Source organism: Pteronotus mesoamericanus, unplaced genomic scaffold (assembly GCF_021234165.1).
Source record: "Pteronotus mesoamericanus isolate MK-2021 breed Mesoamerican mustached bat unplaced genomic scaffold, CSHL_Meso_final contig_181, whole genome shotgun sequence".
Lineage (NCBI taxonomy): Eukaryota > Metazoa > Chordata > Mammalia > Chiroptera > Mormoopidae > Pteronotus > Pteronotus mesoamericanus.
In genome coordinates this window covers 12,541,888-12,569,819 of record NW_026555077.1, presented here as the reverse complement: position 1 = coordinate 12,569,819, position 27,932 = coordinate 12,541,888, and the positions used below count along the sequence as shown (strand labels likewise).

General features: G+C 35.8%; 1 protein-coding gene across 1 annotated transcript; it reads right to left on the bottom strand.

Annotated features, from left to right (window-relative positions):
- Positions 1 to 663: 663 nt before the first annotated feature.
- On the bottom strand, positions 664 to 26,048 carry LOC129065587 (calcium-activated chloride channel regulator 1-like). The gene is made up of 14 exons (XM_054566837.1): positions 25,890 to 26,048; positions 24,692 to 24,832; positions 24,347 to 24,494; positions 23,882 to 23,990; positions 22,212 to 22,392; positions 18,362 to 18,589; positions 17,355 to 17,579; positions 15,043 to 15,220; positions 14,016 to 14,116; positions 13,427 to 13,651; positions 12,912 to 13,182; positions 12,183 to 12,353; positions 11,218 to 11,454; positions 664 to 1,004 (listed from the first exon to the last, which is right to left on the bottom strand). Exons 1-14 carry the CDS (start codon positions 26,046 to 26,048, stop codon positions 664 to 666), a joined length of 2,715 nt encoding a protein of 904 aa, XP_054422812.1.
- Between the last annotated feature and the right edge of the window lie 1,884 nt (positions 26,049 to 27,932).

The window sequence follows — 27,932 nt, the reverse complement described above, 5'->3', positions numbered from 1 at the left end:
CTTCCATACAGTTTGGTTTTCTGGCAGTTGTGGTTATTTTTTCATTTAAAATTTGTTGTTGTTCTTTAGGTTGTGTGAGGAGGTAAAGTGTATCTAGCTACACCTCTATCTTGGCCAGAAGTCCTTCACTTGCACTTTTGGTATACTACTTTTAATCAATGATAAAAAGCAAATTTGACCCTTACTTCTTTAGACTACTTAAGTTACCTTTACAAGTTATTTTTACAGTCTTTTTTTGACTTTGTAAGTATAAAGTAGACATTCAGAACTAAGAATAAAACATAAATAATTCTACCATAAAGTTATTTCTATTGTGGATACATAAATATTTTCCAAATAGCTCAGATAAATTCTGATTTTGTTCATATACCAAATGAACTTGTAGCATACTCTAAATATGTTTCTTAAAAATACAATATGCATCTTCTTCTTATATTGAGTTAATAAATTAATTTTTCAAAGACAAGAAATAGTATACTCATTTTGATATACATTTAGCAACTAATTATATTAATGATTTCAAGGAATTAGGAAAATTACTTTCATACAGTCATTTTTATCTAAAAAGAGTTTTATAATAGACAAGTATAGCAAATTAGATTTTAAATAATTGTTTACCAAATATGTATAACATTCAATTTTATTTCTAATATAATTTCTAATTTAAAATATAGATAAAATCACAGCTAATCCTAAAACTGCCAAACTGATTGCAGAAACCTTGGTACCCAGATCACGGGCACTGGGTTCCTGGGGAGGAATAAACTTGGTTGCGTGTGCAATGTTAGAAATAGTCGAGGTGAGATTGGCTTCATTGATGGCTTGAATTGCAATAAAGAAACTAGTGCCGTTTTCTATTTCAGAAAGTTCTGGTTTAAATTCAAAACTTTCTCTTGAGCCAGCCTCTTTAGGTATCAGACTGGAAGTATTCACTAAAGTAACATTGTCAAAACCTTCTTCAAGCTCCCGGAGATGCGTACTTATTTTTATAATGTAATGGTGGGCTGGAAAACAAACAGACATTTCATGTATATTAAAATCACTAGGATGCTATATTGCCACTACACTGCTTTACATTTAGGGTCCTATCAGAAATGTTCACTAGGTTTTGTTTATGGAAATCTCAGTTGTAGATATTGCCTGGTTATTCCATATTCTTTATTTTAAGGACAAATATATGAACAGTATTTATCTAGTTCTCTGACTACAGGAAATTTTATTCAAAATCATATAAAATTATATAACTAAAAACAGAATCTATATTTCTTTTTAAAAATAGAAATATAAAGAGCTGAATCCACTTTTAAGTTAGGACAAGGAACACAATAATGTTCAAGTATGGTAAAGACATGTATTACCCCACCTCTGTATTGTTTCTCAATAAATTGAGAGAGGGAGTAAAAGAAGGGGAAAATAAAAGAGCAGATAAATAGAGTGGAATACAAGGATGAGGATAAAGATGAAAATGAGGCAGAGAGTCTGGAATGTATACTAATTTTAACATACTAAGAGCTAGGCAGACTTTGATTAGTACCTTAATTCTACTACTTTCTAGCTGTGTAATGAAGAAAAGCATTTAAACATTTCTAGCTTTAATTTTCTTATCTCTAAAATAGGTATTGAGTCATTTAACTCATTCAACACATATTTACTGAATGTCTATTATTCTAGTGATGAGAGTTATATATGATAATGTAGGAAAAGTGTTTAGCACAATGTCTAGGACTTAATAAATGTTTGACATATAAGCTATTATAACTGTTATTTTATCAGCAAATTAAAGGAATATGCTGACATAAATGTTCATTGCAAAATGATTTCATAAATCTGCCAGAACCATCAATATAAAAATATATTCTCACATTCTGAAATACCACAAACAGTAAAATAACAAATGTCTTTTTTTTAAGACTTAATTTTTTATTTTTTATTTATTTATTTTTATTTTTTTACTTTATTTGTTTTTTATTTTTTTTATTTCTTTTTAATTAATTTATTTACTTTTTAAATACATTTGTCTCTGCCTTCCCCCCACCTCTTTCCCTTGCCCCCTCCCACCTTCCCTCCCTCAGCTCTTCCCCTTTGGTTTTGTCCATGAGTCCTTGCTATATGTTCCTTGACTTTCCCCTTCCCTTCCCTTTCCCTGCCCGCCCCTTCCCTCTTGTCTCTGTTGATTTCTTTTCCTTTCAGTGTTGCTGGTCATATTTGCCTTGCTTCTTTGCATTGTTGGTTAGGTTCCGCTTATAGGTGAGATCATATGGTATTTGTCTTTCGCCCCCTGGCTTATTTCGCTTAGCATGATGCTCTCCAGTTCCATCCATGCTGTCGCAAAGTTTAGTACTTCTTTTTTTCTTTCTGCTGCGTAGTATTCCATTGTGTATATGTACCATTATTTTTTGATCCAGTCATCTACTGATGGGCATTTATGTTGCTTCCAACCCTTGGCTATTGTAAATTGTGCTGCTATGAACATTGGAGTGCATAGGTTCTTTTGTATTGGCGTTTTGGTGTTCTCAGGGTATAGTCCCAGCAGGGGAATCGCTGGATCAAAAGGCAGTTCCATTTTCAGCTTTCTGAGGAAATTCCACACTGCTTTCCATAGTGGCTGCACCAGTCTGCATTCCCACCAACAGTGGACTAGGGTTCCCTTTTCTCCACAGCCTCGCCAGCACCTGTTGTTTGTGGATCTGTTTATGATGGCCATTCTGACCGGTGTGAGGTGGTACCTCATGGTGGTTTTGATCTGCATTTCTCTGATGGCTAGTGATGCAGAGCATCCTTTCAAATGCCTCTGGGCCCTCTGTATCTCCTCCTTAGAAAAGCGTCTGCCCAGGTCCTTTGCCCATTTTTTGATTGGATCGTTTGTCTTCTTGGAGTAAAGTCGAGTGAGTTCTTTATATATCTTGGAGATCAAACCTCTATCTGATGTATCATTAGCAAATATATTTTCCCAAATGGTTGGCTCCCTTTTCATTTTGCTGATGTTTTCTTTAGCCGTGCAGAAGCTTCTTATTTTGATGAGGTCCCACTTGTTTATTCTTTCCTTTATGTCCCTTGCTTTAGGAGACATATCAGTGAAAAAATTGCTGCGTGGGATATCTGAGAGTTTCCTGCCAATGTTCTCCTCTAGGACTTTGATGGTGTTGCGACTTATATTTAAGTCTTTTATCCATCTTGAGTTTATTTTTGTGTATGGTGTCAGCTGATGATCCAATTTCAATTTTTTGCATGTAGCCATCCAGCTCTCCCAACACCATTTGTTGAAGGGGCTGTTATTGCCCCATTTTATGCTTCTGCCCCCTTTGTCGAATATTAGATGTCCATAGAGATCTGGGCTTGTTTCTGGGCTTTCTATTCTGTTCCACTGGTCTATGGGTCTGTTCTTGTGCCAGTACCAGATTGTTTTGAGTATAGTGGCTTTGTAGTAGAGTTTGATGTCCGGTATTGTGATCCCTCCTACTTTGTGTTTCTTTCTCAAAATTGCTGCGGCTATTCGAGGTCGTTTATGGTTCCATATAAATTTTTGAAATGTCTGTTCTATTTCTGTGAAATACGTCATTGGTATCTTAATAGGGATTGCGTTGAATCTATAAGTTGCTTTTGGTAGTATGGACATTTTAAGGATATTAATTCTTCCAATCCATGTGCACGGTATATGCTTCCATTTATTTGTGTCTTCCTTAATTTCTTTTTTCAATGTTGCATAGTTTTCTGCATACAGGTCTTTTGTGTCTTTGGTTAAATTTATCCCTAGGTACTTTATCTTTTTTCGTGCTATATCGAATGGTATATTTTTCCTGATTTCTTCTTCTTCTATTGCATTGCTGGTGTACAAAAACACCTTTGATTTCTGAATGTTGACTTTGTATCCTGCTGTTTTGCCAAATTCACTTATTAGGTTGAGGAGTTTTTTGGTAGAGTCTACAGAGTTCTGTATGTACACTATCATGTCATCTGCAAACAATGATAGTTTTACTTCCTCCTTTCCTATTTGGATGCCTTTTATCTCTTTCTCTTGTCTGACCGCTGTGGCTAGGACTTCCAATACGATGTTGAAAAGAAGCGGTGAGAGCGGACATCCTTGTCGTGTTCCCGATCTTAGTGGGAAAGCTTTCAGTTTTTGCCCGTTGAGTATGATATTGGCTGTAGGTTTTTCATATATGGCCTTTATTACGTTGAGGAATGCCCCATTTATTCCCATTTTGCTGAGTGTTTTGATCATACATGGGTGCTGTACCTTGTCAAATGCTTTTTCTGCATCCATCGAGATGATCATGTGGTTTTTGTCTTTTCTTTGATTTATGTGGTGTATCACGTTTACTGATTTGCGTATATTGAACCATCCCTGCATCCCTGGGATGAATCCCACTTGATCGTGATGGATAATCTTTTGAATGTATTGCTGGATGCGGTTTGCCAATATTTTGTTGAGGATTTTAGCATCTATGTTCATCAGCGAAATTGGCCTGTAGTTTTCTTTCTTTGTAGGGTCTTTATCTGGTTTTGGGATCAGGGTGATGCTGGCCTCATAGAAGGAGTCTGGCAGTCTTCCCTCCTCTTGGATTTTTTGGAATAGTCTGAGAAGGACAGGGGTTAGCTCTTCCTTAAATGTTTTGTAAAATTCTCCTGGGAAACCGTCTGGCCCTGGGCTTTTGTGTGCTGGGAGTTTCTTGATTACTGCTTCAATTTCCCCAACTGTTATCGGTCTGTTCAAGCTTTCTGTTTCTTCCTCCTTCAGTGTTGGAAGATTATACTTTTCTAAAAATTTGTCCATTTCATCAAGATTTTCAAATTTCTTGGCATATAATTGTTCATAATAGTTTCTGATAATCATTTGTATTTCTGTGGTATCAGTTGTTATTTCTCCTCTTTCATTTCTGATATTATTAATTTGGGTCCTCTCCCTTTTTTTCTTGATGAGTCTGCTTAAAGGTTTGTCCACTTTATGAATCTTTTCAAAGAATCAGCTTCTGGATTGGTTGATCCTCTGAATTGTTCTTTTTGTCTCTATGTCATTCAGTTCTGCTCTAATCTTGACTATTTCCTTCCTTCTACTTGCTCTGGGATTTATTTGTTGTTGTTTCTCCAGTTCTTCAAGTTGTAGTGTTAGGTCTTTTATTTGAAATGTTTCTATCTTTTTAAGGTAAGCCTGTATTGCTATGAACTTCCCTCTCAGGACCGCCTTTGCTGTGTCCCATAGGTTTTGGACAGTTGTCTGTTCATTTTCATTTGTTTCCAGAAATTTTTTGATTTCATCTCTTATCTCATTATTGACCCATTCATTGTTTAATAGTGTACTGTTCAGTCTCCATGAGTTTCCAAGTTTTTGAAGTTTCTCTTTGAGTTTGATTTCGAGTTTCAAGGCCTTGTGGTCCGAGAAAAAGTTTGGTATTATTTCAATTTTCCTGAATTTACTGAGGCTTGCTTTGTGTCCTATCATGTGGTCTATCTTTGAAAAACTGCCATGAGCATTTGAAAAGAATGTGTATTTTTCTTCTTTGGGATGTAAGATTCTATATATGTCAGTTAAGTCTCTTTGATTCAGTGTTTCATTCAGCGCCACGATATGTTTATTAATGTTTTGTTTGGAAGATCTGTCCATTTTTGACAGTGGGGTGTTGAAATCCCCTACTATCAGTGTGTTGCTATCTATATCTTTTTTGAAGTCATCCAACAATTTCCTTATAAACTTGGGGGCTCCTATATTGGGAGCATATAAGTTTACAATGTTGATGTCTTCTTGATAGATTCTTCCTTTAAGTATGATAAAGTGCCCCTCTGGATCTCTCTTTATGGCCTTTGCTTTGAAATCGACTTTGTCTGATACAAGTATGGCAACGCCAGCCTTTTTCTCATGTCCATTTGCTTGGAATATTATTTTCCATCCCTTTACTTTCAATCTGTGTAGGTCTTTTGCTCTGAGGTGGGTCTCTTGTAGGCAGCATATGTGTGGGTCATGTTTTCTTATCCATTCAGCTACCCTGTGTCTTTTGATTGGGGCATTTAGTCCATTCACATTGAGAGATATTACTGATAGAAACTTACTCATCTTTTCTCTTTGTACTTGTGTTCCTCTCTGTCTCATTCTTTTCCTTCATCTGCTTAAACCAGTCCCCTTAGCATATCTTGGAGTGCTGGTTTGGTAGAGATGTATTCTTTTAGCTTTCTTTTGTCTGGGAAACTCCGTATTTCTCCTTCTATTTTAATGGAGAGCCTAGCTGGGTAGAGCAGCCTTGGCTGTAGGCCCTTGCTTTTCATGGCTTGGAATATTTGTTGCCATTCCCTTCTGGCTTGTAGTGTTTCTGTTGAGAAGTCAGCTGCTAGGCGTATCGGGGCCCCCTTGTATGTTACTTTCTCCTTCTCCCTTGCTGCCTTGAGGATTCTCTCTTTGTCTTTGACATTTGCCATTTTAATGATGATGTGTCTTGGAGTGGACCTCCTTGGGTCCCTCTTGAGTGGGGTCCTCTGTGCCTCCTGGATCCATGAGAGCCTTTCTCTCCTCAAATTAGGGAAATTTTCCATCATTACTTTTTCGAGGAGGTTCTCTATTCCTTGCTCCTCTTCTTCTCCTTCTGGTATCCCTATTATACGGATATTATTGCGTTTCAGGTTGTCCTGCATTTCCCTAAATGCTTCTTCATTCTTTTTGAGCCGTTTTTCCATTTCTTGTTCTTTCTGGGAGCTTTTTTCTACCTTGTCCTCCATCTCACTGATTCGATCCTCAGCTTCATCCAGCCTGCTTTGGATTCCTTCTACTGTGTTCTTCAATTCAGAAATGGTATTCTTCATATCCTCTTGTGTCTTCTTGATAGTTTCTATGTCCTTTTCCAGGCTGATACAGTTTGCTGTAAGATCCTGATAGTTTCTCTGCAGTTTCTCATAGTTATCTTTGAGCTGGCTGAGCTCATTGAGCTTCCTTAGAACCATTGTTTTAAATTCCATATCTGATAGTTCCCTTGCCTCTATTTCATTGAGCTCTCTCTGTGGGGAGTCCCCTTTTCCACTCATTTGGGGGGAACTTCTTTTTCTTCCCATTTTTGTGAGAGTCTGTTAAGTATTTTTGTCCTTTACTTTTCTTTCTGGGCTTGCCTCTGATGATGTCAGTTGTTGACCCTATAGGGCCTTGGGTTGTTTGTTTGAGCCTTTCAGGAGTCTAATGCCTGTGTCTGACTCCTGCTTGGAGCAGCTCTGTGACCCCTTCGGTCAGGGCTGGGCTATTTTTTGGGATCTCTCTGCGCTCTCACGAGAGCTCCTTGAGCGCGTTCCCAGCGCGGCAGGGTCCCCCACCTGCCTGGGCTCGCATGTGTTTGCCCCAGACCACGGGGCTTATTCGCGACCTCCCGTGCTCATCTGGCCTCCCTGGCACGCGAGCTTCGCGGCACTGGTCAGTTTAGGGTCTTCTATTGTGTGTTTTCCCCGCTTTTGGCTCTTTGGGTGCGTTGCTTGCCCTCGCCAAATGGGGACTACGGAAATGGGAGGAAGTCAGCTCTAGGACTCTCTGGTTAATCCTGTTTCTGGTCTCTCCTCCAGGGACTCTGGGCAGCTCTACTTATTTTGTGGGCTGCTCTGCAATCGCGGCGGGTAGGTCAATTTACGCCTGCCCTTGCCCCTCTGTGCAATTCCTCGCAGGCCGTATGGGTGCCAGTCTGTGTGAGGCCTTGCCGGCCGATGCAAGTGTTCGCCAGCCTGCGTGGGTCACACACACGCTCGCCAACCCTCGCCAGTCACTTGGCGCAAGTGTGCGCGCCTGCTCTGGGTGTTTTGGGGGTTTCTATGTTTGCTTTTCAGCTTTTGGCTCTTTGGGGGTGTGGCCTCTTCCCGCGCAATGGAGACTACGGCAAGGAGAAGGAGTCAGGACTCCCCGGTTCCTCCTCCCGTTCTTTCCCCAATGCCTCCGTTTCTAGCCTCCCCTCAGGGGCCTCTGGGCAGTTCTGTGACCCCTTCGGCCGAGGATCCAACCCCTGTGCGGACTGTGTTTCAATCGCAGGCAGTCTGGTTCATGCGCGCCCCGCTTCTGCCTCTTTGGGGTCGCGCCTTTCCAGCCCACAATGGAGACTACCGAACGGGGAGGGAGTCGGGACTCCCCGGTTCCTCCTCCCGTTCTTTCCCCAACACCTCCGCCTCCAGTCTCTCCTCAAGGCTCTCCCAGCCAGTCTGCACTCAGCCCCGCAGCTCACACACGTACAAGCTGTGTGCGGAGTGCACAAAAGGCAGGTTAATTGATTCCCTTATGCCTGAGCGAGATGGTAGCTGCCGAATGGGAAGTGCGTTATCACCCGGGCTCCACCGGCCGCAGTGTCAGTTCTCTTCACAAAGTTTTCCTCACCAGTCCTTTCCCAGGCACCAGCCCACCCTGCTGCTGCCTGTACCCAGCGATCAAGGAGGGTGGCTGCCGCTGCAACTTCTGCGTTTGCCCTTTAAATGTCTTTTTGCATCCCCAGCCACCTGTCTCTGGCAGAGAGTGCCCCTAAGCTTTTTGGGGTTGCGTTTTGTCTGTATTTTCTCGGCTCTAGCTGCTGTAGTTTAGGGGTTCCTGTTTATGATTCAGACCCCGTTCTTCTCGGGGTGACGCTAACTGGCCGTTTCAATGTCCCTCTGGTGCCAGTGCCCGTGCGCACCCAGCCCACCCTCTCGAGCCTCCACCGCAATTCTCACCCGTTGGGATGTGTGAGAGTCGAATCCACTGTCCGCGGCACCAAGGCTCCTCTCCCACTATCGCTCCACTGCTTTCCAGGTGATTACTCCATTATTTAGTTGCAATTCCAGTTTGGTTTTGGGAGGAGGTCAGCGTGACTCCCTTTCACTCCTCCGCCATCTTTTTCTCTCCAAGACTTAATTTTTTAAATAAAATCTTTGTGTGGTAAGTGTGTGCTGAATAACTTTGATTTAATGGTTTTCAAATAATTCAAGCCCTCTGCCTTAACATTCTAGTTTTTTAGTACATAGGTCATATCAATCTATTCCACTACTTTTCACACACATCCTATGTTCCATTTAGATGGGTCTCTTTATCTAGCTATCTATCCATTTATCTATCTCTCATCTATCTATCTCTCATCTATCAATCATCACCTGTCATTTCTCAGTCTATCTGTCTTTCCTTCCCTCCTTTCATTTTAATTCAAATATTAAATTGTGAAATTTTGCTCTCTTGACCTCCATCATATTATTTTGTTCCTTCTCTCCCTGTCATGAATCCCTGGAATGTGCCTCTTTCTCTCTATCTATGCAAATTTATGGCCCAATAAAAATTTCTCATGGCCCAAAAAGGGACCCAACTTCTTCATGAAGTTGTGTTCATGTATTCATCCACTCTGATGATTCTCTTCCATGAACTCTTATTGCACAAGATGGAGTTTTCCAGATTGTTTTACAGAGGTTCAATTTATCTTTTTAATTAGATCATATTATTCTTGAGGGTGAAAATATATTTTATATATTTTTTTTAAATATCAACCAGAATATATGGTACTTCTTTGGGCACATTATTGGCCAACTTAATTCCTTTTTGGTCAACAATACAGTTTTTAAGTTGATGTGTCAAATGATGGAATTAGAGAATCAAAAAATATTAGAATTACCTCTACTTGTTTTAGTAATTCTAGGTCATCTAGGCTGATTTACATACTTAACAGGTATGGAAATTGGGTTACAGAGATGAAAGTATTTTATTGGAAACTATGTATTCATTTATTCTTTGGGATACTGCTACTACCTACTTTTGCGGTATTTGAGGGAAATATTTGATAGCCACTACAACCTCTAATTTGTCAGACAGGAAAGAAGGAGATTAGATCCCACCTATTTTAGGCATTTGTGGTTAAACACAGTAAAGTTCTTTCTCTCTCTGTGTCCATATACAATACATTCTTCCTTCTTTTAGTTGCTATAATCAGCTTGCAGAACATTTATTTTGAACCCAATCTTAAACTGAAGGGTTTAAGCATAGGAAAATAATGTATTTCAGAAGCTTTCTGATGACTTTTCCACACTGTAGTAGAAGAGAGCTCTTCATGGTTATTCTATGTTTTCTTTGGCTTTAGAATGACTTTTTCCATATATAATGATGATAAAGAGAAATACAGCTTTGAAAAATGCTATGTAGGAAATAAAGGATTAAGAACAATATTTTCTATTGGGAATATACAATGAAGGGTTTGTTGTAACCAGGAGAAAGAGTATTGAACATGCAGCTTTTCAGCACTGACAGCCCCTGAGATATTGCATTTATTGATGGTACATGTTTTCATTTTTTTCACCTTTAAAGGAAAATTGCAAGATTGGCTGTATCTCAATAAGAACCTACTGGTATAGCACAATAGTGGAATATGATAGGTATTCAGTACATACTAATGAAATTCAGTTAAATTTAAAGCAAAAATACAAGTGATTTAAACTTCTGGAACAAGAGAAATTTATTGTAAGAAACTTTGAATGAATGAGATATTTTGGCCTTGAATTTTATTCAAACTTCATGGCCAAATCTGTCAAACTAGTTGAGGTTTTTTTTTTTGTTTTTGTTTTTGTTTTTGTTTTTGTTTTTGCCTGTGATTCTCTTCGTGGGACCTTCAATTAACTTGGCTAACTTCTGTCATTCTTCAAGGCTTAGCTCTAAGATAGACCTCGTTGGGAAGCCTTTTAAGATATACCCTGTGGTTATGATCCACAACCAGGAATTTATGGCTTCCCAATGTGCTGCTATATCACTCTATGCTTATAATAGCATATCTGTTGTTACATTCTGTAAAATTATCTGTTTACTAGTATAAATTGTCTTCTGCATCCAACTGAATGCTGAGAGTAGGTATTATTTCTTAAGAATCTACTATGAGAATTCAAAGTCAATGAATGAATAAAATTGTACAAGTACAGAAATACTTAGAAAAAGTTTTCCTTATTAGGGAGAAGAGAGTGCAATAGAAAGCTATTAACAATGTTCTCAAAGTAATCTCTAAGATGGTTCATATTATGACAGGCCATTAGGCCCAATGGACTCTGACAAGAGTGGGTTAGACTTATAAGTTGTTAAATATAGAATAATTTGGAGCAATTAATTCTCTCTTAGAGCTTCAGCATTCACACCTGAAAAATAGATGAGTAATGGCCCATAGTGAACACTCCACACTGTTATTAATAAATAGGGCATTAGATAATTCTTAGCTAATGAAAGCCAGTAGAATTTCTTTCAGTATTTTCAAAGTGTAATATCAAACTTACCTCTTCCTCTGTCAAGGACACTACCAGGGGCAGTCCATGAAAGTTGAATATTATCTTTAAACTTAGCCTTGAGGTCTGTAATTTTACTGGGTGGGAGTATCGGAGTACCACTACCACCAGGAGGAACATCTGTTATAGTAATTATGTCTCCAGAGGCTACTCTGTCGAAGTCGCCTACTCCAGTAGCTGCTGTGTCTTGTTTGGTTTTAGGTCTGGGTGGGTTCGGTATAACAGTACCTAACAAAAAAGTAAAATTGTGACTTGTCATATTGACATATGTATTTTTAGCTTGTAATCTCCTTTAGCAGCTGTAGAGGGTTAATATTGATTGATAGCAGACATTGAGAAAGTAATAGCTTTCAGTGAAAAAAAAACTTGTTTTATTGGTGTCATGTTAAAATTGGTGAGGACACTATGCAATGTTAGAACTATCTTTTAACCTATCTTTATTACGTGACAGTAAATTCTTTGAGGACAGGGATGGTGTCTTATTTACTACCTTTGAAGCTCTAGCCTCTTGCACAGAGGTCCCTCGCCTCTGGGCTGCAGACCAGTACTGGTCTGAGGCCTGAGGCCTGTTAGGAACCAGGCCGCACAGCAAGAGGTGAGCTTGAATCATCCTGAAACCACCCCCCACCATGGTCCATGGGAAAATTGTCTTCCATGAAACCAGTCAGTCCTTGGTGCCAAAAAGTTGGGGACTGCTGATCTGGTGCAATGCTTGCCACATACAAGGTGCTCAGTAATTTTTTTCAATGTAAATAAAATGAACTGAGGGGGATGTAAACAGAACATGTTGGAAGCATAGCCCACTGCTAGAGGTTCTATTATAGAAATATGGTTTTGAAACATGCAGATGATTTTATAACTATTACTTAGGTTTTCTATAGTGCATTATATTTTCAATGCTTGACACTTATAATTAAACTTAACAAAGGACATATTTCTATTTTAAGGCCACTTACCATTTTCTACATAGCCTGGTACATACAGAGATTGGTTCGGCCGTTGTCTTAAACTTAGCCTAGCCATGTTTTTTCTTGCCTGGACACGTACTTTTAAACTGTATCTACCATTTCCATGGTATTCTGTAAAATATCTTGAGTAGATGCCATCATTTTTGACTGCGTCAGCACCTTAATATCGAAATGCAACAATTAGCCATCCAACAGAGTAAAAATGACAGTGCCAACTGTTCACAAATACCAGTGATAGCACCATTTTGGGAGATAGTATAGAATAGTGTTTAAGTATATGAATCCTGGACTCCAACTGTTTAGGTTCAAAGCCTGGCTTGGCTACTTGCTAACTTTGACTTTGGAAAAGCACAATTCATGGTAAGTATTCAATTAATATTAGCTATAATTATTTCATAAAGGAATCTTAACAAAATAAGGAAAATATAACTAAACCAGAGAAAAGCATATGCAAAACAATGACTAATGAAAATAGAGAAAAATTATACTGTTAAATTCCACTAGAAAAGTACAATTGTTCATAACATTTAAAGAAGATACAGGTGATCATGTCTATGCCTAGTCAAGGTAACTGAGTAAAAGTCTTCAAAGCATTAAAATTAAATTTAATTCACTTAAAGTATGATTCATTAACATACATAGGGAATATTGACTTTCAAGTGATATGGCCGTAGTAGCATCTTAAGTTCAGTGGAAGTTGATGCAGATTCTTATTACCTGCACCATTGTCCCAGAGTTCCAATGTTACTTGAGGTCCATTTTCGGCTTCTACAATGGCTGTTACATGAACTCCAAGAACAGGCAAAAACCCTTGACTGACTCGTGCATAAACAATCACTGGGCTAGGGTAATGGGCTTTATTTTGACTCATGTGAACAGTTGCAGTTACTGGCAGTGTGGTAGAACTACTTGCTCGAGTAGTCACAGTCACCGTTAGTGTTTGAGAGTCGCGATGATTATTTAGAAGGCTGTATGTCCAACTACCTTTCTGAAAAAAAAAAGAAATCTATTGGAGAGATTTTGTAACATTTGGTAGAGTAATGGTACTGATTTTATTATGTGATTTTATAAGCTAATAAATTTTATGGATATGACTCCCTAATTATTGAATTTGGCTTCCTTTTTATGACACATGATCTGTCACTTTTAATATTGATAATGTGTAAGATGTTATCTGTATTTTCCTCAAAATTGATTGATAAAGCATGGAAAAAATAAAAGAATATTCTTACCTCTGCAATATCTGGTATGTGGAGACGGGCAGATCGAACATTTAGTCTATCTTCTTTGAAAGCCGTGGTTTTATATACCTTTCCTTTTGGATCATGGAGAAGAATTTCTGGCTTTTGTATTGTCCACGTGACAACAAAGAAAGTGTCACTTCCAATTGTACCATCCACAAACACTGTACCATTTATCCATTTACTTCCTGTAACAGTCATGGCTTTACTTTCCAACTGTTACATAAAAAACAAAACAAAACAAAACATAAAACTGATTTGTTATAGTTACTAGAATTTCAAAGTTTGGCAAGTTCAGAAGAGTTCTAAATTTATTTTTAAGATTTCAATTAAAGTAATGAAGAATTATTTTGAAAAAATTTTCAAATAAAATGCATTTATAATTATGAAGAATAGAAGGATTGAAGGAAAAAATGCTATACAGTGTCCCAGAAAAGCAAATTCAGTAAGAATGTTTTTCTTTTTCATATCTGAAATATATTCAGGCAAGAGAGTTACTTATTAGAGGAAAGAGTTACTTTTACTATGATAGACATTTATTACAAATGTGAAAAGGCAAGAAATTTTCTGAGATACTGACCTGAATAGCACGTTGAGTAATGTTGCCACTTGGAGATGAAATTCTACTGAAAACATCAATAAGGCCATTTACGTCTTTATTGGCAAAAAGCTGAAGTCCTCCTAAAACGGAATTTTATTTCCTTTTATAATTCTAATTTTAAATGGGAAAATAATATTTTTATTGTGCTCATCAGTCTTCTCTAAAATATGTTAATATATTATAAACTTACAAAAGATGAATTTCCCAGAACCTTAGGAACTTTTAGCATATCAGTGTCCAAGGTGTCATCCTATAATAACTAAAACCTTGCTCAGAAAGAGTTAGAATGAAGAAAATTTAAGGAACTGGCCAAATATTATTGTTTTTATATCAGTCGTTAGATTCAAGTGCCTGCCACATTAGTAAAGCTGATCTAATCACTAAATAATATTGTAGAAATGAAATTTAAGGCAATTTTTTGAATCAGTGGCTGATTTTACAGTTGTGTCTAAGATATGCCAAAACACTTAGAGAATGACAACTTAAAATCAAGTAATAATTAAGTACAGAAAAGAAATAATATAGGAGTTAAAGAAGAAGGAGATTACTTAGATGTGAGGAGTTGGAAAAGAATGTGTTGCAGAGAGCAAGAGTAAGTAATCAGCACTCTATCTATATCCTGGTATTTTCTAGGTTTCCATTTCTTCCTCTATGGAACAGGGCTATCTGACTCTTTACTGGTAGGACTGAGCAGTTGGATAAGTCACTGGGAACCATTTGGGAAGAAGTTTCGATTTGGTTGTATTGGTAGAAAGTCGTGAGAAATGAATAAAGACAATAAATGTTGACTAATATCAGAAGAAGTCAGTATAGGTAGGAGTGGAGAGAAGTGAAGGGGTGAGAAGAAAATACATTAACTTGAAAAACAAGGACAAGGAAGCAACAAAGATTAATTTTCAGGATAGGAGCTTTTTGAGCAGTTTTGTATTTAAGGAGAAAGAGCCCCGGGATGGGAGAGACTGAAATTGATAGTATTTTCTATTCAAACTATCTTCCAAAGGTTTACCTGTCATACTTGACAGGGTCTCCAGTTCTCGGTCAGCAGAAGGTCCCAGAGCAATGGTGTGGATTATTGCCCCACTTCGTTTCACGTCTTCAAGGCATGACCTTATTTCACTATCTTCTCCATCTGTTAGTAATATGATTTCAGAACCAGAAGTGCTCTGGTTACTTTGGATAATTACCTGATAGTGAAAAACCAAACTATTAATTACAGAATATCATATTTAACTAAATTTAAACTAAGAATAAACTTGTTCTTTATTCTTAGAGAAGTCTAGGTCTATGTGTAGGAGTAGGCAAAAGGAAACTTTTTTGCATTGTCATTCCAGGCTGAGTTGGCATGGAAGTGTGTAGAATGTACAATGGTCTTGTAGACTTTCAAAGATAAGGTGTTAATAGTTCTATTCCTTTTAAATATACTCAAACTACCGAAGAGAGGAAGAATAAATACTTGGAACAATTCCTAGTACATAGTAAGTACTCAGTGAATGTTAATTATCATAGGAGGTATTTGGGGTGGAGGTATTTCACCCAGGAAGTTTTAGAAATGTTGCCAACTAGACAACATTTGCAAATTCATGACTCAGGGCAGGTATTTGAGGTTAAATGATGTGACATATGTCTTTTAGACATTTTAGTTGATAACTGAAGAATCTCATGATTTCCTGACTTGCTGTGAAGGAGGAAGTTTGTAAATATATCAAGTATTACTTTTTTTTTTTTTGGTCTTTTCCTGACTTCTACCAAGAGTACTGGCTAAGATCTTGAGTCAGACAAGTTGAGAGTAAATTCCAGCCCAGCTGTTTGCTGAATAGAATAGCTAGTGTTTAGTCAGTCTCTTTCTCTGTGTCTTCTACATAATAAAGTTCCATAAATAGCTCTGAATAGTGATTAACTTTTTGGACTTTGGCATTAGAAAGGCCAAGTTTTGAATCCTAGATATGTCAATTACTGGCTATATGATCTTGAGAAAGGTATTTAATTACCCTGGATCTTAGCTTCTGTATGAGCAAAATGGGCATGATAATAGTGCCCAACTAAAAAAATTAATAGTAAAGATAAAATAAGATCATGCATTTAAGGCATTTAACATAGTTGATAATGTAGTATATGCTCAATAAATTTTAATTATTACTGTAATGATTATGTAAGTAAAATGTGTATATATTAATATGGTTTCATTACATAAGTAATTAAGAGGTATTTATTTATAGTTTTGAATGTGATTTGGCAGAATCAACTTAACCATAGATTATGTGGTCAAAATATAAGATATATGTATGTAAACATATTGAGAAAAACGTGTAAAATAATATGTGCCAACATTATGACACATTCACAGTATATAGTACTGTCATTTTTAGATGTAAATAGATATATATGTAATAAGAGTTATGGTTATTATAATAGTAATCCTTTCTTGAGAACTTACTTGTTATATATAATACTCAAAATTAAATGAGATAGGTGCTATTATTTTCCACATTTCCTTGATTGAGGAAACTGAGAGTTTTGAAGCTGAGTAATTTACCCAAGGTTATTTAGCTAATAAATAATAGAGCCAGAATCCCAAATTTGTCTGAATACAGAGCATGTGTGCCTGCTTGAACTAGTTTGCTTTACAACAAATAGACATCATGAAGAAAGCTAAGAAATGGTATTAAGAAGTAGTTTGGATAAGAATAACAATCTCTACATTTTAGCTGAGGTAATGAAAGGATCAATGAAGGAAAACAGTTTACTGTTTTTGTAACTTCAGGATGCCAGTACATAGGCTTAAATATAGGCTAACTAAAGGTTGGAAGAAATTCAAATGAGCACCAGGGGCTCAAGTCACTCCCAATTTTTGATCTCACAATTTTATTTCATTAAACTTCCACCTCTATGTCTTGGGTTCAGTACTATACTACTTGAGGAACTACCTCTACCTTTGTAAATATCAAGGTAACTTGATGTACTGGGTCTTCTTTATCCCATAATACAGAAATATTACTATTTTTTTTCTTTCACAAGCCTAACAGAATTATCATTTACTCATAGAAATTCAGACTATGGGAGTGATAAAGAAATGGGAGCTCCTCAATAAAATCATGATGATTATGTACACACTGCCCTTTTCTTCCCTTACTCAACTACTCCCTAATGCAACAAAGAGAGGCTCTAGCTTTAAACAACAGATGTAGGAGAGTCTTTTAAAAAAAAATTATTTAAATGAAGGACCTGTGAGCTCATGACCCATGTTCAAAGATAGTTGGAAAAATTAAAAGCAATGGTAAGCGACAAACTATATTTAGAAAAGCATTTTTTAAATTTTACCTCGAATCCTTTTCTGAGTCCTTCACAAATCGAAGTTCCACCATTAGCTTGTAGGGGCAGATTCGCAGTGATACTTTGGTAGGCATTCTCATTGTTTATTTCCATAAGATAATTTTGGATTGTAGCCGAACTATCAAATGTGACCAACCCAACCAATGATCCCACTTCAATAATTTGAATCAAGTATAGTTCTACCGCTTGATTCATTCGTAAGAGACGGTCTTCCTGTAAGAAAAAGATGTCTGAACAGTCTCCTGAGATCCTGACATATTGGTGAAAGAAAGTTGTTTTGGGCCAGAGATCATGATAATAATTGATTACTGTATTTTAAAATTTAATTCCCTCATTTTATTGAAGAGAAGTAATATTAAGGAAAAATTTTAAAAAATCAGGCATGTTCTACTTGGAAAAGCCTTAAAAATTTATGCTTTTTTATTTAACAGTTTTATATTAAGGAATTTCTGCTGAAGAAATACTTTAAAAATATACGAAAAAGTGTTCATTGCAACCTAAATTTTAGTAATAATTTGAAAATCTCTAAAATATGCAATAACAGGGAGTTATTTGACTAAACTATGGTATGTGCATATGACACAATCATACTAGAAATTGTGTCATGGAATCATTTTTTCCCATGGGGAGTGTTTAAGGTATAGTAAGTAAAAAAATCCATAGGGAGGAGGAAAAACAAATACATGCACAGAAAAAAGACGGGAATGACATATGCTCAATGGTGGAATTATGGATGATTTTTTGTTCAGTTATATTATTTCTGGTTTGTTAGAATTAAAAATAAAAAAATACACATTATCCATAATTCAATAACCTTTATATAACAATCGCTTTTCATATATCTCTTAGCACTTGTGTATATAAATTACTATAATAAAACTTATTAGAAAAATATATATATTTTAATTAGTTTAGCAGAGCTAAATCTAAGATTAAGTTATATTCATATTAGCTTAAATACTTAATTTAAGAGAGCTAATAAATAAATGTCTTACAGCAGCCATGCTTCCAGATTTATCAAGCACCAAACAGACTACTCGGTGTTTGGACCTGAGCAAAGAAAATGTAGGATGAGGCGGTAGATTCTTTCCTCTCATAGGAGACACGTTCTGAAAATCGTCAGAGTCCTTGATTACATCCCATGTACTTCTGCGATTGCACATTTTGTTCTGCAGGTTTGGAGCTTCTGTATTGTGTGTTTTTGCTGTACAAAATTCAGTCACCTGGGAAAATCAATCGGAAGATGATACTATGATAACTAGTGAGGCATTATCTTCCTTTTCAACTATGCAGTTGACTGCCATATACATACTCCACAGATTTTATCTCCTGACAACTAAATATAATTTTATAATCCAATGTTCTGATATCCATTTTGCATACTTGAGTGGAGAGGAAGCAAGGTAAAACCACTAATATGCACTCTAAAGTTCTTTTGGTGATTCTTTTAGGTATAGGTAGATTACAGCAGTGTAAGGTGGCGGTGGCTGGCACAACTACTTAGATTAACTTCTTGCTTTCCCTTCTAGACCCTTGGGGGACTCAAGCCTTGCATTAAGTTTAATGTAAAAAGGGACAAGGTTTGCAGTAACTCCTAGCTGCCCCCTAAAAGTGGGTTAAAAAAAGGCCTTCTTTAATTGCCTAAGTATTTTCTATATGTTTATAGTTGACTGAAAAACTTGAGAACAGATCATCTAACAGCCAGGATTGTTATTGACTCTGGTGAATCCTGACACAAATAATACTTCTATAAAAGTAATGAAAATGTAGGGAAAAAATGAGGAAATATGATTGCTTTTCTTTCAGTTGCAAATGGTGAATTTTATCCAGTAATTCTGTCAAATGATGTCTCGTCGTCATAGAATCTGTGAGAATCCTACAAGTTTAAACAAGTTAGTAACTTGGAAAAACGCCCCGGTAAACTTGTGGAGCATTCAGGGAAGAATTCACCTCGCAGTAAGCTTCAGCTTCTGGGAAATACTTTTATGTGTCATTTCGTTTTTTAAAATGTACTCCCAATTCTGAGTTTTTGGATGTAAGCTCACGTTTAGAACTAAATGATTAAATCTGGATACATGTTCTTTAAGTTTTAAGAGTTTGTTTTCCTTCTGACAAATGGTTCTGATTTACATTTTCTAGAAGGTTTATATATATTGGATGGGGAAAAATATGGTTTTCATTCACAGCAGTGATTCATAATCAAGCCTTTTTGATATGAAATGCCTATCAATTTCAGTCTCTTTCCTCTGCCACGGCCACTGCTTTTATTCAGGGCCTCCTAGGCCTCTTAACTGCTCGTTGCCAAGGACTTCCAGCTGGTCTCCCTGCCCCGGCTATTATCTCACTCCATTTCATCTTTCACAGTTAGTAGGATTATTTTCTTGAAAGAATTAAGTCAATTACATTCCCAGTCTGAATCTGAAAAGATAAAATCTGAACCCCTTGGTTTTGGTCCCAGTTCCTTGTTTCAATTTCATTTCCTGCTTCTTACTCACCATGTATTCCTCCTTGTTGTACCACACTGAACTTTTTCCTCAAATTTAGAGCGAAGTTATTAAATTTTGATACATTTTCTTTAAGTTTTAAGAGTTTGTTTTCCTTGTGATATAGCTCTGATTTACATTTTCCTTAGAGTATGGGAACTTTCCTTAGAGTGTGGGAAAATCTTTCATAAGGGTTTCTGCTAACCGAAATGGAAAAAGGGAAGGAAATTTTGTGCATAAAAAGGTACACTTCTCTCAAGTCCTTTTATTGCTCTCTACCTGAAAATTGTTTTAATAAATATTAACATCTTTAGTGATCATGAAGTAAATAGTTTGGGCAGTATTCAACTTGTATAGCAATGCATGGTGTCCCTGTATTTTTTCATTCTTTGCTCTTGAAAACCTGTTTCTTTGCCTCGAATACGCTTCCCCTTCCTGCTTTGGCAAATTCATACTCATTTTTTTCAAATCTCAGCTCAAAACTCTTATCTTTAGAAACCATTTTCTCATCTTCAGTTGGAGATGTTTGCTGTACTCTCATAGCACTTGGTTTCTATCTCTTTGTATCTTGCATTCATGTATACTTTTCTTGTATCTCTTCCTCTCTCACTAACCTGAATTCCCCAAGAACAGTTATCTTTAGTTATTTCTGTACTTGCAGCTCATAACACAGTGCTGGGCATGAAGTGGGAATTATGAAGTTTAAAGGAAGGAAATCTTGAAATTGAACACCCAGTATTTCAGATCATACCTCTCCTGGGTCCAATCTTATGCCCTGGGTATAGATGATATGCAATACATTTAATCCATATGAGATTAGATAATCAGAAATTAGTGTTATTCTGGGAAAGATGTATGGTTAAAGTGCAATATTTACCTCTGAGCCATGTCTTATGTGATTAGGTGCCCTTTCTATTTAAGCTACATGATTTTCTTCATTATTATATATCTCCCAGGTAAGCAGCACAAGTTATCTCCTAATAGCCAAGTGCTTTTGGGATGTATAGTTTGGCACAAACAGTACATATTCCAATTATCCTCTTATGTAACATGATCTGATGTCTATTTGGATGCTGAATTCTTTGGCTAGCCTGTGCCTATCCAGATTAAGCAGGTTAAAGTGAATTTTCTTAACTTTATTTCAAATATTTCCAGGAGGGAGTTTTATTAAGCTGAAAAGCAATTTCAACCTTAATAGCAAATTGAGTTCATTTAAGATTTTTAGAAAAAATATTGTCTATATTTTACTCAAGCTCTTCATCATTAATGCCCTAAACCTCAAAATTATTTTAAATTTTATTGGCGACAATAGACCTTTAAAAATCTCCATCTCTGGAAGTATTTGTTGCTAGTGATTTGCTGTATGAAAATTTGCTTCTTTTAAAGAAGTTAGTCTTATTATATAAGGGTAGTATATGTTATTTTGACTTGTTTTTGATAACTTTTATCTGTTTCATATTTTAAAATTTTTTACTTGCTTAGAAACATTTATTAGTAACTATAATGTTTGCATTAATTTAGAATGGATTTATTCAGGGAAAGAGACAACTATTATCCAAATATTTGATACATTTTTAAAATTAAAAATGTATTTTTTACTCACCTGTGCTAAACACTGTAATAATACTTATACTTCCTCTTGTAAACCTGTCAATGACACTGTGAAGTGAGTATTATAATTGCCATTTAAAAGATGAGAGAACTAAATCTCAGATTTAGCAGTTAGATCATAATAACACAGCTTGAAAATGACAGACTCAGTTCTGATATCAAATTTATCTGACTCCCAAGCACCTGCTCTTATGCACTGAGCTCTATACATTTAAACCAGATATTTCAGGTCAAAATTAACGTTGATCTTGAATTATTGTGCTGTTAATTTTTAATTGGTTAGGCAGGTGATTGTGATCTTTTTTCTTTAAGCCTGTTCTGTAGCAACTGAACCATATGTTTTCACAATATCATTTGCAATAGGTTGGGGTGCTTTAGTGTTAGTACTTTCCAGAACTACAGAATGAATTACTTTGGAAAAGTATGATGACTAACACTTCGAAGAGAGAATTAAAAGTAAGGCTGTAGTTTTAGACACAAGTCTACAGAGTCAAATCAAGGAAGGGATGATATAAGAAATGATGTGACACCAATGAGAAGGGTACAGTTCTACATCTGCAGAAAATAAACATGTTAACAAGAAAGGGTGGAATATTTTTCAGACACTCCCTGACACAGCCTGGAGAAGATGGCTGTTAATTGAGTAATTTCCCTCATTTCTATTGGTGTAGTTTCATAGTAGAAAATCCAGCTTCCTAATCAATTTTTCCCAAAGAGTTCCTTTGTGAGACTTGTAAAAGAATATACTTACAGAATTAAGACTTTGCATAAACATTATGGATTCCTTTGCCTTCTGGGATTTTACTGGTATGAATGTACATTTTGCTTCATACAGCCCTGTCTGTGAGTCACGGGTGCATGGCTTTGTTATGCAGCTGCCTCTCTGGCATTTCTGGAAAACCACGTTAACCCCAGTAATATGAGTTGAACATCTATGATGAAGAAATTAGATTACATTTACAAATGAAGGCCAGAGAAATCATGAATAGACTACCAACCTAAAATCTTTCCCTCAATGATAATTGCTGTAGGTCACGTACCAAACATTTTGGCAGAAGTAGGTTCAATGTCCTACCCTTATTTACCATCAATTTCAACAAGAACAATGATGTCAGTTCATATTTATTAGCATTCATTCCTCACTAATGTGATCAATAAATCCTTGTTATTCTTGAATGCTAAGAATAAACATCTAAAGTAAGCCTGAAAGTTAAACTTACACTGCCTCAAACAAAGTATCTGGCATGCAGTAGGAGCTTAATAAATGTTATTTTAGCCACTTATTTTTACTGATATGTCTCTTTTTATGTCTGATAAGGAAACTCATTTGTTTTTCATTAATTTATCAAAAATATGTTGTTTGATATATTCTTCGTTTAACTTTCATTTACTTTGTGCCAGGCCTAAGGCCAACGGATGAAAAAAAGAGTATTCAAGAATCTTAAAGTCTATTGGGGAAAATAAAATTGCACAGACAGTTCCTGCCAGTGTGAGAGAAATGCTTGTACATTCCTTTGGGAATACTCTCAGGATATCTAACCCCAAATGGAAGGAAAGGAAAGACACTTAAGGGTAGACACATTTAAACTGAGTCGTGAAGGTTGAACAATATTATTTGGATAAGGGAGGTGTTGCTGGGAGACATGCTGGGAAATGCTGTGTGGGATGAATTCAGAGAAATGAGTGTCCAGGCATGAGAGCCTAATACTTAGGAGTCTCTAAGCAGCTCAGCAGAGATAAAGCAAATAACACAAAGGAGATGGGGAGAGGCTTTTTCTATCACAGCTCTTTCCTCTAGTAAGTTTTTCTCCCAAAGATTTATTTTCTGTTACACTGATTTCCATTGTTCTTTAATACTCTAAATACTCCACATGCTTGATATTTTTAATTTAAATATTTCATCTATTCATAAATAAGATTCATCTAAATCTACCCAGAATTATATTTCTTAAAAAAAAAATCAACGTACATATCCTTTTGAGAAATACTTTTTTTCTTTAAGCTCAAGATTAAATGAAAAAAATGGAACATCTTTAACGTGAAGCTCTAGGAGTTCAGTTGATTTTAATGAAACAGATTCACCTTAAAGAATTATTAATGAAATGGAATAAAAGATTGAGTAAAGATTTAAACTCTAATTCTTAGATATCTTAAGGTTCAGGCTATAGTTTTTTCCTTTCTCCTCTGACAATAACAGATTTTAGTACAATCCCCATGAATATTCAAATGATTCCTAATTCCTGATTGATCTTGATTCCAAGGTGGAATCTCCAGTTGTTGGCCATATACATGGTGGGTAGGTTGGATATTGCAACTAACTGAGCATTCAGCCACCGAGATAGACTTTCTTTGCCAAGTATAAAAAAGTAAAAAGTCATAGGTGAAAAACTTTAAAGACAGATTTGTTCAATACAACAATACCTTGTTGCTTCAACAGCATTGTTCCTGGAAATATAGAATGGCTGATCCACATTGTACTCATCAAATACTCCCCATCGGAGATGGGCCCACTCATGGACAAATGCTCTGCCTATGAGAGAATGTTGCCACTTAAAAATTTATATTTACAATTTTTTAATTGAGTTTTCTTATGTTTTAAGTCTCCCTGCCCCATATCCCCGATATAACTGAGTCAAGGAACTCTAGAAATTGACAACTTTCATTAAGCCAGAAATGTTGAAATGAGCTAGTATCAATAAATGACTAATATTATTATACGCACATTGAAAACTAAATATAATTAGGTTGAACATAAAGAGTATATTTCCAAACAAAGGTATTAATACTTATTTTCTCTTTTAAAAATCTTTAAAAATAACTTTAATTTCAGTGTACTAATTGTTTCCAGTGGGAAAAAACATAGAAGTATAAAATAAATATCCTTACCTCGGGATCCATAGACAGGCAAATTATTAGTCAAAAGAAAGTTTGGAGTAAAATGTATATATTGTCCTTTTTCTCCACATTGTCCATATTGAAGTGTATAAGGGTCATCTCCATATTTTAGGTAAGGATTAGCAACTATGACATCTGCCTAAAAAAGCAGAACAAACAAATCCAACAGTTCTGAAGAGCAATATAAACAAGGAATTTTTATTTAAATTAAGACAAGAAATATTATTAATCTAATTACTAAAGTAGGATTAGTTATTGATAAAGTATTATGGTATTAATTTTTAAAAAGCACAGAAGAAGGAAGAAACAGTTTAAGAACTAGGTAAAATATCTTACCCGGTCATATGATTCTTGTCTTGGCATTAAGTACTCAGATTTTGATCTCCAGGTCACTGGAATTAAAATGCTTACACTCCTGAAATAAAATCTTCGTTTGGTTGCATGAAATAGGTAAGTAGAAGCTTCGGTTACCATTTCCTAACAAAATTTAAAATATCTTGTGCTAACAATTTCATGAGCATAAAAATGTATATAGATACAACAAGCAGCAAACCCAATCTCCCTTCCCCCAACTATTTTGGCAAAGCTTAATTGAAAAATAGATTGAATTTTTCTATATCTCTTTAGTCTGTGAACTTCTCATTTTCATATACTCAAAAAGGAACTCTATTATTATTATTTGTTTAGCTTGTATAAACCTGCATTCAGCATTATGGTTTTGAGATAGTGGTGAGGGTGCTGGGTGAAATATAAAGGTAATTAGGACTGGGAGCCTGTTGGCAAATTGCTTATCAATCCACTGAAGGTGCTTATCATTGAGTTGGGAGTTTAAAGTTTCATAGTTTTTGTACTCCTCATTTTATTTGTGTTATTTCTATGTAACACTTTAATATATACTATTTTCCTTGATCCCCCAATATCTCCATGAGATGATCAAGAACAGAGATTATATCCTTGTTGTATAAATGAGAGAAGTGATTTGTAGAGCCATACAATAAATGGCAAAACTGGACCTTGAAACCAATGAGATGTATATATTTTTATGTCCATTACTGCTTGGTAAAACTTTGCCTTTTATGAACACACTCCATGAGAGAAGATAACAATAAATCTAGCAATTTTTTTCAATTAACAACTGAAAAAATGTATAAGATACTGAACCTCTAGGGCTTAAATGTTAGTTATTTAAACATTATGAAAGTAACTTTATAAAGATAAAATTTGACATTATTTTCCACCAGCTCTATGGTCTTTCTGTTGGTTTAGCGAGTTGAAAAACCTATTAGTAATTGGGCCTTTAATTAATTCATTAGGGGAATGAATAATACTGTTACTATATGATAAATCATACTTAAACTAAGCAATGATTAATCTTGACAGTTTAGAAACATACTCTGTAAATTACGAATACTGTCAAAACAATTTTGGAAAGTTATAACTGTGAGTGTGTGTGTATATGTGACTAGACAATCGATATGAGTTGAAAATACGTATTAAAATAAAAATAAGTAGATAATAAAATTTCCCTTCTTACCTTTATGTTTTGAATGAGGTTTTCTTCTTCTGGTACACTTGGATTAATTGCAATGACAATGCCATCATATCCATTATTATTCAAATTTACCATTGAACCTTTCACTCCAGGCAAGAGATATAAAGCTAGGACCAGAATAACAGTCAGATTGTGCACCATTTTTGCACTTGTTACAATAAACCTTTTGGAAATATAAGGATGGTATTTATGTATCTGCTTAACTTGGGAATTTGAATCTAGATTAAAATACTTGCATAAATATAAGAAATGACTAAAATATTTTGATGAACTCCCTTAGCTTACTTATTCTAAATATTTAGTTGTTTAGTAACCATGGGAATTATGTTTGTTAGAGTTCTAGAACAGCTGAGGTATTAAGTGCTCATTGAACTGAGCAGTTCTTTTTAGATTGTGTAGTCATCATCCTCATTGCAGTGACCAGTTAACTTCCTCTTCCTCCTCAATCTGTTTACAGAAAAACCCTCTAGGGAAGAATGAAGAATTGAAATGAAAAGCACCATGAAAGAGCAGATGAAAAGGGCCTGTTTAAAAAACAAAACAAACGAATAAAGAAAATGGAATGGGAGTGGCAGTGAATTGCATAGTTTATATTCTTTCTTTAGATGGAAGCAATACAAGCACAATGTTCAGGGACAGCTATGGGTCAAGGGGAAAATGGTTTTTTTGGTTACCTTTTGTGATGACTACTCATGTATTCCAGTTTTCAAATAGCATATGCTTAAAGTTCTTGTGTAACTTGGAAAAAATATGCTGCAATTAAAATTTCTCTTTTGTATTGAACAAAATCTGCCAGTTTTTTTTTTTTTTTTTTAGCTTGAAATAGTTGTACACATAGCATTGTGAACTGGCTTTGGAGTCAAATGAATCTAAACTTGACCCTTGCCTTTGTCATTTCACAGTCACATGATTCGTAGAGTTGTGTGGCTCTTTTTAGGTTTAGTTTTTCTTTTGTGATATTGGAATAATAATGGGTGTTTAAGTGAGATAATCTGTGGAAAGCACTTCACACAAGACCCCTGGCACCTGATAAATGTTCACTAAATATTATCTATTATTACTAGGCATTATGTATTATGAATACAAAGCTTGTTGTAAATTTTTGCTTTTATATCCTACATTTTCACTGTGTCTTTTGTGCAGCTTTAAATATAGTCTTCCAGTGTTCAACCAAGGAATGAAAGAACTCTGAGCCTGCCCAAAAAAGACTGGAGAAGGAAGTGAAACTATAAATCCTTTAAATGTTCTTTGATTATCTCTGTCTATTGACAGTAATCTCTTCTTGCCAGTCTAGTTTAGGTGTAGCTCTCCCATAAAAATCTTCTCAAATTTCCATGCTAGAATTAATCTTTCTCTTGAACTGCTTGAGGTAGGTTTCTACTTTCAAGACCTTGTAGCCTGAGACAATGCTTGTTATGATTTCAATTTTCTTCAATTTGTTGAGGCTTGTTTTGTGTCATATCATGTGGTTTATGTTTGAAAATATTCCATGTACATTTGAAAAGAATGTGTATTTGGCTTCTTTGGGGTGAAAGATCCTATATATGCCAGTTAAGTCCATTTCATAGAATATGTTGTTCAGTACCACAATATCCTTGTTAATATTTTGTTTGGAAGATCTATCCATTGTTGACAGTGAGGTATTAAAATCCCTTACTATCAGCGTGTTGCTCTCTATATCTTTCTTGAAGTCCTCTAAGATTTTCCTAATGTGTTTGGGTGTTCTTATGTTGGGTGCATATAAGTTTACAATGTTTATGTCTTCTTAATGAATTTTTCCTTTGAGCATTATTAAGTGTCCTTCTGGGTCTCTTTTGATGGCCTTTGTTTTAAAGTCTATTTTGTCTGATGCAAGTATTGCTACCCCTGCTTTTTTTTCCTGTCCATTTGCTTGGAATATTGTTTTCCGTCCCTTTACTTTTAGTCTGTGTAGGTCCTTTGTTCTGAGGTGGGTTTCTTGTAGGCAGCATACATGCAGTTCATGTTTTCTTATCCATTCAGCCACCCTTTGACTTCTGTTTGGAT

Excerpts from the sequence above, each read along its gene's own strand:
- LOC129065587 (XM_054566837.1), bottom strand. The coding sequence starts at position 26,048 with ATGGTGCACAATCTGACTGTTATTCTGGTCCTAGCTTTATATCTCTTG. Across the intron at positions 23,991-24,346 it reads GCCTGTCTATGGATCCCGAG|GCAGAGCATTTGTCCATGAG; the intron begins GTAAGGATATTT and ends ATTCTCTCATAG. Across the intron at positions 15,221-17,354 it reads GACTCAGAAAAGGATTCGAG|GTAATTATCCAAAGTAACCA; the intron begins GTAAAATTTAAA and ends TTTCACTATCAG.